Source organism: Diabrotica undecimpunctata, chromosome 3 (assembly GCF_040954645.1).
Source record: "Diabrotica undecimpunctata isolate CICGRU chromosome 3, icDiaUnde3, whole genome shotgun sequence".
In the NCBI taxonomy this organism is placed as follows: Eukaryota; Metazoa; Arthropoda; class Insecta; order Coleoptera; family Chrysomelidae; genus Diabrotica; species Diabrotica undecimpunctata.
Genome location: NC_092805.1, coordinates 54,743,734 through 54,758,386, shown reverse-complemented (window position 1 = coordinate 54,758,386; position 14,653 = coordinate 54,743,734). Strand labels below are relative to the sequence as shown.

General features: G+C 35.9%; 1 protein-coding gene across 1 annotated transcript; it reads right to left on the bottom strand.

Moving 5' to 3' along the window:
• Positions 1-8,076: 8,076 nt before the first annotated feature.
• Positions 8,077-9,575, bottom strand: LOC140435796 (uncharacterized). The gene is made up of 2 exons (XM_072524513.1): positions 9,482-9,575; positions 8,077-8,450 (listed from the first exon to the last, which is right to left on the bottom strand). The coding sequence occupies exons 1-2, from the start codon at positions 9,573-9,575 to the stop codon at positions 8,077-8,079; spliced, it is 468 nt and encodes a 155-aa protein (XP_072380614.1).
• Between the last annotated feature and the right edge of the window lie 5,078 nt (positions 9,576-14,653).

Below are 14,653 nucleotides of genomic sequence, written 5' to 3'. Positions count from 1 at the left end.
TACAGATGACATAATACTTTCTTGGGCCTTTTGACACTCATTACTTCCTAAATCAACTGAAGCTGGAAGTGCTACTTCCACAGTAGACGTAGATTGACTTTTACTACGACTACGACTACTATTATTAGCTACAGCATTTGAATTTTCAGGTGGTTTACTACAGGTTTAAGTCCCCCGTTAGTAGGTTTGGCAACGTTGGACGTAGTCCGTTTATGTTCAATATTTTTATTTGAATTTGTTTTTAATAAAGAAATAATTAAATCTTGACGTTTATTACCTTTTACTAGCTCTGTATTTAACGATTTTAAGTAAGTAATCTCGATCTCGGCACACTTTAACTTGCACTGTAGTTGAGTGAGTTCTAACCTCAAATCACTATTGCACAGTTTCACATCGGAACAAGAAGATCCACTGGTCTCCAAAACATGTTTGACACTTTCACTAATTTTTATTCCTTCGGGGACCTTTTTGTGAATAAGTATTTCCAATAATTCTGATTTCTTAAGACGATCTAGTTCTTTGTGTATTAATTCGTCAGTCGCCATCTTGACGTTATATTCACCATTTGGGAAAAATGTGACAAATGTCATAGACTAAATGTATCCAAGTACCAAAAATAGAGGATCCAACATTCCTTGTTCTATTTGTTAGGAAGTCGTTAGGAATTTACCATTTTGATTTTTTTAAAGTTCCAACAAATATCCAACCCTTTTTCTTCTTCAATTCGGTTTATAGCTCTATAGAGGAAAACCAATCTGCAAACATTTCTGTCACTTTGTTCTATTGGTTTGCAGAGGCCTATCACAGACTAATTTTTTTGCCAGATTTGGATAGATCTCGCACATCGCTATTTTTTCCACAGTATAAGTAAGCATTATAAAGATAGTTGGTTTGCGCGTCAATAAGGCACATTATTTTTAGCCGCAGTTGTTCGGCATTAAATTTACACCAACCTCTAAAGATTTCATCAATACAGGCACTAATGGTGTAATTTCTTTGACAGTTTTGGCAAAGTTCTGTGAATATTTCATCAACAAATGCTGCAGGATTTTCCTGTTTTCGCTATTCTCTGGAAGTTTTATCATCAAATCGCAGGTAGGTATAAAAGTAAATTAAAAAATATTATCTCACTCGTATTTCGAAAAATGTCACGTGCAAAACCGTCTGTGGAAAAGAGGATCAAAAAAGAGTCGTGACCAAATTTGCTAATACTACTTATCGACATCAACTAATTAAGGTCTATCCGGATCTTTCCATTTATTGCTGTATAAATGTAGCTGTTGATTGGTATATCTCATATAATTTTTGCAATAAGTGTATCATCATAGTCGCCAAAGGAACCATCTGCATCTACTAAAGTCCTCGCATCATTACATGCTCCCGGTAAATGCGTAACAAGATTATAAGCTCGTATTCTAACATTAGCAGCTGGAGCTTTTTTAGCCCATTTGTAATGATTTTTTCCACGAAAATATGCTGACTGAATAATAATAATAATAATCTTCAGTTGATTCAACATCACTCGCTTCGTCTTCGCTCAAATGTATATCATTAACACACAAACTTTGATCACCTTCTTCATCAGCAGATTACTCAGAGTCACTTTCATGATTGCTGAGAATCCAGTCCTCATCTGGAACATTTTCAGTTTCACTGTCCTCAACACTACTGTCCATCAGTTCTTGACTCTCCTCGAAATCCGGATTTTTTTTGGGAAAATTAACGTGCTAAATTCTCTGGCGGTTATTTTAAATTGGTGCAGCATACTTTGTAAATCATCTTCACTTTGAGAGAGTAGTATTACGTAGTCTGCATAGCAGATTATTTTAAGTTATTTTTCTCCTGTTTGGTATCCTTTTTAGTTCTTTCTTTTTGCTTATTATTTCATCCATAATCAGGTTGAACAATAGCGGACTTATCGACTCTCCCTGGGTTATCCCATTGCCAGCTTCAATAGGGTCAGTTAGTTCTTCTTCTACTTTTCCTTTTATTGTGTTGTTTTGGTAGATATTTTAGATTTGATTATTTGTATTATTCTGAAGCTATTTTCTTGTGGCAATTTAAAGTAATTACTATTTTAATGGGAATTAGCCACGATTAAAGCTTAAAATAAGTTTATTGACGTTTCAATCTCCACTTCGGAAATCGTTCTTAAAATACAAACATTCAATTGTGACTTATTCCCATTAAAATACGAAATGATAATTTTTGTTTTGATCATTCCTAAAGATATCTTTCTTGTGTACAATACATGGATAACGTCCTCTAGTTTGACCGAGCCAAATGCCTTCTTAAGGTCCACGAAACATAGGTATGCCGGTTTTTGTATTCTAATAATTTCTCTTGAACTTTATTATATTATAAATATAACGTCGGTGCATGATCTTCCCGACCTAAAACCTTGCTGTTCTTCCGCTATTATTACAATTTTATTCATATAGTTTATTTGTTATCACTTTGGTTGTTAAATTTAGTATTGTGTTAAAGGCATTATCTGCCACCGTTAGGTATGGAACTGGAAAATCTTTTTGGTATAGTGCTTCTGGTTCAGGAAGAGAAGTCAGTTGCTTTCCAAAGCTTCGTGCAGGAAGCAGTTACTAAAAACTCCTCCATCAGATAGTTCTTATAGGTATAGTGTGTGTTCTTATAGGTATAGTAAAGGCTTCCCCAATTCTGTAGAGCCACCACTGTAATATGCTTGACGTTGATGGTTTCGAAGCAATGTGGGAAATTCCATTTTAATGCAAATTCATCTACATATTTCTTCAATTCTTCTATACTTGAAGGACACTGAAATAAAAATAAATTTGTTTATTGTTAGCACAATATAAACAAAATATAAGGTAGTATAGTTATAACTAATAATTCCTAATTCTTTTTAGAATAGTACCCTGGAAAACCCGGAAAGTGTACAGAATGAAGAAACATTACATGCAGCAGTACCACCTGTACAAAAAAATATAAAAAAGAGATCTAACAAAAGGCTTGGAATTAAAAACTTTAAAATCGGATTATTACAGAGGACTATCGAAAATTAAGATTCGTAAAGAAATAGCAAATATATTTGGTATGGACGAAGCCACTGGTCCAATGCAATGTCCTCCTCTTCAACTGCAAGTACTTTAACCTGTTACACTCCAATGCCTTCGCCAACTGTGTTTGAAAATAACTTTTCTCCGTCAGGAGAGTCTCAGACAGCTCAAAATTATTATAATTCCTACAATCAGTTTATGTAAATAACTGTTTGGGTTTGTACTATTTTTGTAGTAAAAATGAAGTTAATTAGAAATTGATTTGCCTTTAAATTATTATAAATAGCTGAACACTGAACATACTTTGGCAACTATTCTTCCAATAGTACATAATGGAATGAGGAAAAGATACTGTAAACTAAAGGGTGTTTTTTTAGAGGAATAGAACTTTGAAATGGAATAAAACAAAGATGATTTTTGTAAATTGACATGAAATTGACTTTATTTAAAAGATAATCTTTTGGCATTATAAGTTAAATATGATTTCTAACATATGACTGCTACGGCTGGCTCTGGCGTAGTCTAATCTAGAGGTCTAATTTTCGATGACTTTTCCAACAATTGTGGCTGTATATCGGCAATAACGAGGCGAATGTTGTTCTTCAAGTGATCAATCGTTTCAGGCTTATCGGCGGTGACTAGCGACTTCACATATCCCAACAAAAAATAGTCTGGCGGTGTTAAATTGCACTATCTTGGATCCAATTCACGGGTCCAAAACGTGAAACTCTGCGGTAACTAAACGTTTCTTTTAATAAATCAATTGTGGTACGAACTCTGTGACATATTTCGCCATTTTGTTAAAACCACAGCTCCTGCACATCATGATTTTTCAAATTAGGGATAAAATAGTCTGTAATCATGGCTCTATAGCGGTCACCATTGACTGTAATGTTCTGGTCAGCATTGTTTTTAAAGAAGTACGGACCAATAATTCTACCAGCTCACAAAGCACACCAATCAGTTTTTCTGGATGTAATGGTGTCTCAACATACACTTGAGGATTATTTTCACTCCAAATATAGCATTTTTGTTTGTTGACATAGCCATTCAACCAAAAGTGAGATTCAGCGATAAACAAAATTCGTTTATGAAAATCAGGTTCAACGACAATCCCGTTTTGGGCCCATTCACAGAGTCTACGCCTTGCTAGGTGATCTTGTAGTTTCAATTCTTACACTAGTTGGAATTTGTAAGCTCGCAAACCAAGATCTTTCCGCAAAATCTTTCATAAAGTGGATGGACACATATCCATCTGCTGTGCACATTGTAACGAAATATTTTGCCTACCACATAGGGTATTATTATGAGGGGTTGAAAATTGGCGACAGAAATTATTGGGGCCGAGATAGGACAAGCAAAATAAACGAAACTTATGCGAACGGCACTAGGGGTTTATTTAGAGTAGCTGGGTCGTAGATAAGAAAATGGCAAATGGGTTTGGATTGGGGCAACTAAAAAAATGAAACAAACGGGTACTTACATGAATCTACTGGACAAATGGGCAAACAAAAACAACAAGAAAGACCTCTAGCTATTTAAAATAAGGACGCCGCTTTGAGGTGTCAAATTGTAACCACATCTGTGAGAAACAAATTGTTTTGGTGAAAAATTAACGAAAATAAATTAGAAATGGTTTAAGAAAAAAATTAAACATTTATTGTTGTCTCACCACAAACCGTTACAAAAATAGGTAATATAAAAAAAACGTACAGAAGTTAAAACATTTCACCATTGTATTTAGGTATATAAAAAACATAGTTAAAAACTTTTACAAGTGTCGTCAAAATTTATACAGTAGCATAACGTTTTCGATCTAATCAGATCATCTTCAGTGCCTTATGTACTTGAAGCTAACAATGAATTTGTGGCTATGACATCCATATATGGGTTTACATCTTTCCAAAATTAAATTATATGTTGACTCTAGGTCGATGACATTGGATAAAATTTAATACTTAAGGAGCTACATGTCTCCCTGTTCGGTTTTTAACATTTTAACACGTGGTTTTTGTCAGTTAAGGCGACTCAGACCAAAAAAGATTTGCTGTATTTTTTTCCTTAAAATTGCTTGAACTCCGCCTTCCTTTCCCGACATAGTGGAGCAACCACCAAACCCCAGGCTGACGCATTTGAGTGGATCAACTTCATGATTTGTCAGGAAATCATCAATTGCCTTTACAATGCTTGGTGAACTCAGAGCATCGAGCTGAACAAACCCTGCAAATTCTTCACGAATCTTCTGCTTCTTCATCAAAATATCTCAAAGCAATTGACAACTGTTCTTTGCCTGAAATGTCAGCGGTTTCGTCAGATAATTTTGCGTAGTAGTTTGCATTTTTGACTTTTTCAAAAATTTATCTTCTAATCAGATGTCAACTATTTCATTTGGTATCCTCACTAACTTGTATGAGGCAGTCTTAGCGCCATGTTTAAAATGCTCCTGCAATATTTGTCTCCGGCATCAATTCGAAAATTACACAAGTCTTGGAAAACACCCTCACTCGATTCTTTCCCACGGAGAGGTAAATCATGAGTGCCTGAGAAGGCGATACATGATAATAATCATTTTTTGCAGCCCAAAATATTAATTTTTGCAACCCAAAATATTATTTTTTTCCAAAAATCGTAAAAAATTACAATATTTATTTTTGTTTTAATTTTTGTCCATGACTTTTTTGTGACTCAAAATAGGTATAGCCATTGCTTAAAAAAAATCGAATTTCCGAATATCCACCGTAAAACAAACACACCAAAGACACAAAACACTCGTACAAATATCAAAATTCGGGAGATCACTTTTGCAACTTATTACTTCTACATCTACTATCTACTAAAGCTAAAGAATGACTGAAAAAGTGAAATGAATAATGAACCCTAGAGCAAAGCCTCTGCTCAAAGTTCAAAGAAGCTAAAATTCGTTGAATTGCATATTTGGACTTATTAGTTGTTGGGAAATACATGTATTCCCAGAACTATAATATGTGCATAAGGTAAAAGGCAACCGTATATACGTATTTCTGGCTATTGGTTGTCTTCAGTACGGCTGCTAACCAACTTGGCATTCATATTAGTAGACGTCGATCTAGCGTCTGTCTGTAAATATTTTAAATATTTACTTTTATGGGTGGAAAAGGTTTTATTTCGTTAGAGCTTACCATGAGTTCGCTCTGAGGAAGCCAATAGACACAGATATACATATCAGCGAATGGTGGCACGCTGTAACGAAATTAAACCTTAACTGTCTATTTTATAATCTGTAAGATCTTCGAATCTTATAACAATTAACAAAATACGCTCCTTATATTCTGCACATTTAACTCCATACAGCTCCCAGTCAAATAAACAAAATTAACTTTTTTCGTTTTTTTTTAAGTATATTTATTTTAAGTATGTTTTTGATAAGTGATATATATTTTTTAATTCAATGGTCTTTAAAACATTAAATAATTGTCCACCTGTTCTAAGACAATTAGTGTTTGGTGCTTAATTAATAATAATATTACTGAGAACTCAATATATCCATCTGCACTGGAGTTACCGCGTCACTGAGTTATTCAGATTCTGAAATTTCACAGATAATCTCCATGTCGGTATCCATTTAGAACTAATGAAAATGATACTGAAACAAAAAGTTTACCTATTGAATCGCTATATGCTTACAGCACGCACTTTCGAATCCTGTTCTTAATTCTTTTACTACTTTGCGCAGCAGTTTTATTAGTGCCGTATAAGGGATCCGGGCTCGTTTATTGACGGCAGCTATGTTTGCTATTTATCGTTAAACAATGGGTTGCCGAACGTGTACCCATAAGGGAAAAGTACCATAACGAAAAAAATTAATGTATATGTTGTTATAATATGTATAGTTTCTCGTATCGATCATTAGAACTCGCTTCAAAGTTATTACAACCATAACGTTACCTGATTAAATGTTCATGTATCTAATAAACTATTAGTATAGAGGAAAGGCACCAAATTTGAGATACTTTTTTTGAAAAACAAATATGATACAGAATATTCAAAAGTTTTTAAAACATTTATTTCAAAAACTTAAATTTAATGTTTCTAGAACACAACAAAAAAAAATAAAGCGAATAAAACATATATTTTGGCAAAAAAATACATTAAATTTTTTTTGCGACATTTAATATTAAAAATAAAAGGTGCCCTAATTTGGGATACCCAGGTATCTAAACTTGAGACAGGTACCTTAATTTGAGATACTATTCAAAAAAGCCCTTTCCTTCGCGGAAAAGGCAAATAAATGTGCTGGACTTTATTTCTCCACAGTCTTCATGTGCCCACCTGCCACATTGCTAACACTTTGCCCATCGTTCGCCATATCTATCGTCGGAAAATTTTCCGGTGCAAAATAAACATTCCGCGTCGTCTTCTCCACTTTCGTTGGACGATGAATCAGCTAATGGAAAGTCTTCACTGCTATCTGAGCTTGAACTCGAAGAAACTTTCCGCTTCCTTCTTGATGTTTTGCCTTTTGATATAGAAGGTTGACCTACGTCTTCATCTGCTATTTTTTCTTCGGGCGTTGCTGTTTTTTTTTATCTAACACCTTTTGTTGAAATGTTTTTTTCTGGAGCAAATACACAATCCAAGTTTAGCTGGGGTACTAGTTTTTTTGCTTTTTTCTTCTGCAAACTTTGCTCTAATTCTTCTTTGTAGGGTGTTAAGAGTAATTACTGAAGCCTTTCTACTATCTCTATTATATGTAGGGATTGGACAGATGTCTTTCGGAGAAACAAGTTGTTGATGAGGTAGTGGTGGACTAGGAGTTCTATGTTCTCGCATTGGATAATTTGGTTGTTCATGGTTTGGTTCTATTATTTGTTCATCCCTTTCGTTTTGTATTTCCAAGTGCTCTTAAATTCCAAATTCAAAGTCCCTAAAAATATGGCGACAAATAGGGACCAGTCCAGTTTTTCGGAAACCATTGCAAGATATTTCCATCGTCGCAGCTTTGTTATACGCTCTACAAAAAATACTGGCAACGGCATAAGACGACACAACACTCAAGTGATTTTCTCTAAGCCAGTTTTCTATTTCTTTTGCGTAGTAAGTTTTCAGCGGTGCCATAAAAGGCACTTTGCATTTTATGTGTAGAATGTGGTGGGAGGCAAATAATCGTCACATGATTTTGTTTGGCCAAATCTATTAGAGCAACGTTTCTCGTATGAGAATAGTGACCATCAAGGACGAGAAGAACAGGGTCTGCAGCTGAAGGTTTAGTGAATTTTATGAAGTGTTGAAGCCATCTAGTGAAAATATCAGCCTGTACCCAACCTGACACATGACATTCTGTGACTGCTCCAGTGGGAGCTCCTAGCATCAACTCTGTTTTCATATTTTTTCTAGGGAAGATTAATAATGGTGATACGAAAACTCCTGCAGCATTTGTAGCTAAAACAAAAATATTTTTACTGTATATCAAAAAAAATGTATTTAACATGTATTTCAATGAAATAATTTAGACCTCCTAGGACGGTTAGCCTTTAGCCCAATACCCAAAGGCCCAATACCCAAAGGCCAGTGGAATTCCCACCAGATCAGCACTCTGCCATAATTCGATTATCAAAAAGGCAGCCTTCGAAGTCGGATCAGATAGTAAGTACACTTAATTATTTGTAAAAAATACTATTACTTTTTTATTTATTAAAATACTTAAACTTCCGCTCTTCGGTTAGCACTTTTGGTACCTATAAAGTTTATTTTCACTTTCTTTTTACTGTAAAATAGTTCTTTATGAAAAATATTTTAAGCAACACGGGAGTAAAAAGAGCAAATTACAATGTAAATATATTAAGACTCGTAAATTTATCACTTTAATAGTAAAAAATATAAATAACATAAAAACACATTCATTTGCACTGTTATGTTGTTACAAATGATATTCTGAGGTAGAGCATAATCTTCCTGCGATTCGACTAAGCCAACACCATTTAAATAATCGCAAAATGTGTTTCTTGTTTCCAATGCAGCGGTTGGGAACCTGTGATGAATGGAATTATGCTGTTCTTCATTTGTATTCGATATTATTTCTCATTGGAAAGGCATGTTCGAATCAGTTTTTTCAAGAGTTAGGACAAAGTAATGCAAAACGCAAATAGCTTTCACCATTTGCACGGCATTCTCCACATTCGCCTAAATGCTTTTATGTAATGAATTATGAATGCTAAGTCTCCACTTAGCGGTCATAATTCCAAATTCACATTTAACACTGTTTCGTGCGCGACTTAATCGGTAATTAAATATTCTTTTCTGGTCATCCAAGTTTCGGGCAGGATAAGGCCGCATTAAGTACTGAAGTAAGGGGTATCCTTCATCACCTTCTTCTTCAAGTGCCATCTCCGCGACGGAGCTCGGCAATCATCATAGCTATTCACTAAGAAGCACAAAAGGAACAGGTATATTAGTAGATGGAAGAGGTTTACACTCAGGAATATCTAGATGCCCGCTTTCTAAAGAACCATAGAGTGATGATTCGGAAATTCCCTCCATTACTTTGTCTTCCGGCAGTACCAACATCAACACCAATGAATTTTTTGTCAGCGTCTACTACTACTTGCAGCAAAATAGGGAAAAACTGTTTATAATTACGATATTTAGGACCACTGTTAGGGGAACATTTTACTTTGATATATTTTCCGTCTATACTTCCAATGCAGTTGGGAAAATTCCATTTCTCATAGTACTTTTCAGATACAGATTGCTACATTTCTTTGTTGGGAGTTTGAAGGTAAACGGGTTGTAAGGTATCCCATTACACTGTACAGTACATGCTTCATAAATAATCTACAGTTGTCTTGCCGTAAATCAGCGTAAATCATTATATTAATAATATCGTCCTATTATAGATAAAACTCACACGGTACTGACCAGCCCTCGAGAAGTCATCTGGAGCTCTAACCCTTCTAATTGCTTAGATAATTTATGGTACAATTCACTAAGTGCATTATTGTGAATTAGTGAATTTTTACTTACAAGCTGGGGTGCAATATTGTGAATTTCGGTTTCAGGATAAAACTCATTAAAATTTATTATTGCACTTAGTGAACTTTTCCTTACAATCTGGAGTGCTGCATCGGTATCTTTCAAACAATACATACATTAGGAAACACAATTGTGTATTATTTGTGTGCATTATCTATTCGGCGATTGAGTAAAGTAATGAGTTTGAAATATTTTTTATTTATTCTTTGCAGTTGCATTAAAAAAAAATCCAATATTTAAGTCACGTGAATTTAAAAAACAATTTGTACCTTCAAGTCGATTTTTCTCCATTTTCTGAAAAGTGTAGTTAGTGAGTTTTACCTAAAATAAGACGATATGCTTAGAAACAAACCAAATGTAAACTAACGAATGAAATTTTCTATAGCATTATTTCACCTTTGTATTCTTGTTTCAGTAAAAACGGTGAAGTGAAATAGAAAAATCTACAGACCTACTTCACAAAGGAGCTGAGCAACATTTCGCATCCGAAATCTGGATCTGGAGGTGGCGAAAATGTTGCAAGCTCATGGTCACACTTCAAACAAATGATGTTCCTGAAAGACATTGTGGGTTCTGAAGAGCTTCGGGATTCCAATATCGGATCGCAAGTATACAGTGATGACCAAAATCCAGCAGAAACTAGCGCATTAAGTGAAATGACGGTCTCAGTTGACCAAAGTAGCTATGAGTCCGACAGTACGCTTGTTGAGATCCTAAGTCCACCGACAACATCCTCAATTCATACTGATCTCAGTTCCCCAGGGACTCTCTTGGACACATCTACAGATAGATGCCGTGCAAATAAATGCAAATTGTCTCATACGGTGAGAGATGCCAGCAACAAAAAAATTAATGATGAGCTCGTTAAGATAGAGAACAAAAAATTGGCACTTGTGGAAAAATAAATCAACTCCGAGGAAGATCCAGATTTGTGTTTCTTCAAGAGTTTAGTCACATAATGCGAGAATTAAGTCCAGGTAATAGGCTCAGAGTTCGTGGAAAATTTCAAGACCTTGTCGTGGATGAATACGAAAAAAGAAATTTGTTCGTGAGAGCTCTTCAATGTGGCCACTCATCATATGTGGCCACTCATCATTATCAAATTGTACTGATGTTTCATGCTTTTCGATAGAACAACAATCGTATGGTAGACCATCTACATTTTAACAGCAAGATCCTTCTTTCCATAACTTTTAAATCAATATATTAGTATTTATGTTGTAATGTTTATTTTCAATGATTATGTTTTAATGGTTTTTCGATTAAATTTTTTCTCTTTCTCTTAATCTCCTAATGGCACAATCTGGAAGAACAAACACCTAAGACTGGACACAAAAGCAAGAATCTATAAAGCAGCAATTAGACCTATATTGACATAAATGGCAGAGGCGAGACCTGGCACATCTAAAACAAGACGACTACTAGAAACAATACAGATGAAAATGATTCGATAAATTTTAGGGAACAGTCTGTTGGATAGGGAGAAAAGCAAAAACATAAGAAGAGCATGCAATGTAGAAGGCATAAATGGATGGTTGACAAAACGGAGACAGGAGTGAAACGAACACATAGTAGAATGGCAGAGGATAGGATAGTACGAACAGCACGAGATAAGTCACCTCACAGTGATGACAAGACGTTCTTCTGCTGATATACCTTCTCTGAAATTCGTTGAAGTTCTTTGCAATTTGCATTCAGTCAACCTCAAAAGTAAGTTGAATGCCTCAATTGACATCCTTAAATACAAATAAAAATTTTCAGAGTCTTGTCGTACGTTTTTGTAGACTCTCACGAATTCTCCGTCCTGTTGCAGCCATTATAATTGCCGAAGATAGTAACATTCTCCTCAGCAGTCAGTTGGATACTGACTTCTGACTTCTTTTCACTGCGTCCACGACGCAGCGACCCTCCACCTTCCACCTTTAAAATCCACCCTCCAAGCCACCATCTAGCATCTTACAGTGCGGCATCGGCCTTACGGCGTAAGGCCAATGTGTATTATACCATTGCTTGTCAGCCATCTCCAGCGCTCATCGAAAGAAGTGGAATTTATCGGTGGGAGCTCTAGATCTTCACCCAACGTGACCGGAAGTAGCACCGGAAGTCGATATTTGAACTCTTCGTGTAACTTTGCGTCGATTGGTATACGATTTCACCAATTTTGAATAATTTACTTTTTTATACCTTTTTACATCACATACAAATTACATCAAAACCGAAAAAAACCGGAAGTATATATTTATTCCCGTCTTTCTAAGGAGAGTCGAATCATATATCGCTTATAATATTTCGGGGACTTTAAAACAGTACTTGCGGTTGCAACTCTGGAATCGAATGTCAGAGGTCAAATTTTTCACTGTACTGCCATCTTTGGGTTATAAGCTCTTATTCGATACTTCATTTTTCATTCTATCTGTTCTAATAACAGAAGAGTTGTGTTTACGGACAAATGGACGGACAGACAGACATTGATATTTCAAGAGTCTCACCATTTTTTTCTTCTTCTTCCTCTTTATAAGCAATTCTGCTTGTTCATTGGCGGATTATTTTAACGACACGGGTCTCCTCCATTCTGCTTATGTGGTTGTTCCATTCTTCTTTCTTCACTTCCCTTTCGATAGCTCATCGTATTTTCCGTAATTCTTCACAGTACTCTTATCTCTGCCGTTTCCAGGGGCCTTTGCATTGTGGCTGCGTCGGGTCTTATTTCTGAGGCATATGTCATTATTGGTCTTACACTGGCGTTATAAATTCTTGACTTCATACCATTGTAAATGTGTCTGATTCGCCATATAGTGTTATTAAGGCATCCTGCCAGTCTATTTGCTTTTTGTACTTCATCTCTCACTTCTTTGTCCAGGTTTCCATACCTTGACAGGGTAATTCCCAGGTATTTTATTTCCATTACTTGTTCGATACTGATGCCATCAATTTCTTTTTTACATCTAGTTGGTTCTTTGCTGACTACTATTGTGTTTGTTTTCTGAGATGAGATTGTCACATTAAATTCTTTTGCTCTTATATTAAATCTGTGGACCAGTTTTTTCAGAATATCTTTATCTTGGGCTATCAATATTACATTGTCTGCGTAACAGAGTATTTTTCTGTATCCCCTTCCTTTGTTAACGCTTTTGATGGTTTCATCCTTGATTAAATTAAAGAGCATGGGTCTCAATGAGTCCTCTTGTATTATTCCGCTGCCTATTTCTGTAGGTTCTGTAAGTTGTCCATCTATTCTGACTTCCATTTTGTTGTTTTTTGGTAGATGTTTTCGATAGTTCTTATAATATTTAGGAGAACTTCTCTATTATACAGAAGATGGATTACATCTTTGAGTCTTACTTTGTCAAACGCTTTCTTTAGGTCAATCAGACACAGAAATGCTTGTCTATTTTACTCTAGTGATTTCTCAGTAATTCTCTTTATAACGAATATTGCATCTGTACACGATCTTTCACTATAAAAACCCTGTTTTTCATCTACTAAACTTGTTCTCTGATTTATTCTTCTTTAAGTGCCATCTCCGCGATGAAGGTTGGCAATCATCATGGTTATTCTGACCTTCGAGGCAGCTGCTCTCAACAATTGCCTTGAGCTGCAACCAAACCACTCTCTTCAGGTTCTTCAACCAGGAAACGCGTCTTCTTCCTACTCTTCTCCTACCCTCTACTTTTCCTTAAATTATGAGTCTCAAGATGTTGTATCTTTCGCCTCTCATCGCATGTCTGAGATATTGCAATTTTCTTTCTTTTATTGTATTTTCCATTTCCTTCTCTTTGCCTATTCTTCTTAACACTTCTGTATTCGTGATTCTATCTACCCATGGAATTCTCAACAATCTTCTAAATGTCCACATTTCAAACGCGTTAAGTCGATTTATTGTAATCCGGTTTAACTTCAACAGCTCTTTATGCAGACGACACAGCAGTGTATGCATCCGGAAAAGACGAAGGAAGAATAATCAGGGATATGGAAAATCGCTTGGACAAAATCACGAGATACACCGAAAAATGGAAGATAAAAATCAACGCCCAAGAGACGCAATTTATAGTCTTCAGCCAGAGTTCGAGACCACCACGAAACCAAATCAGAGTAGGAGGTAACAGGATCCAGGAAGAAGATTCAGTCAAGTACCTAGGAGTCCACCTCGACAGAAGACTCAACTTCCGGGTGCATGAACAAAAAACTAAGGTAAAAGCTAATGCAGCTAAAAGACTAATTCTCCCTTTCATTTTTAGGACCAGTCCACTGTCCAAGGCCAAGAAGATTCAGTTATACCAGGCCTATGTTAGATCGGTGATGCTATATGCTGTACCAATGTGGAGTTCCATAGCAGAGACACACTAAAGAAGATTAGAAGCCACGGAAACATCATGCTACCGGATCATCGACGGAACATCATGGGAGAACAGAATCACGAATGCAACCATCAGAGAGAGGCTCCAGTACACACCACTGAGGGAGGTGGCCGAGAAAAGAACCAGGTATTTCTTCCACCAGGCCACAAGAAGACTCCATAAGACCAGGGGCATCCTCGACATTAACAGGATCCAGAGGATGCATAGAACTACCCATAGACTGATCGACCATCTGATCAGGGTCTAGCCGGATGG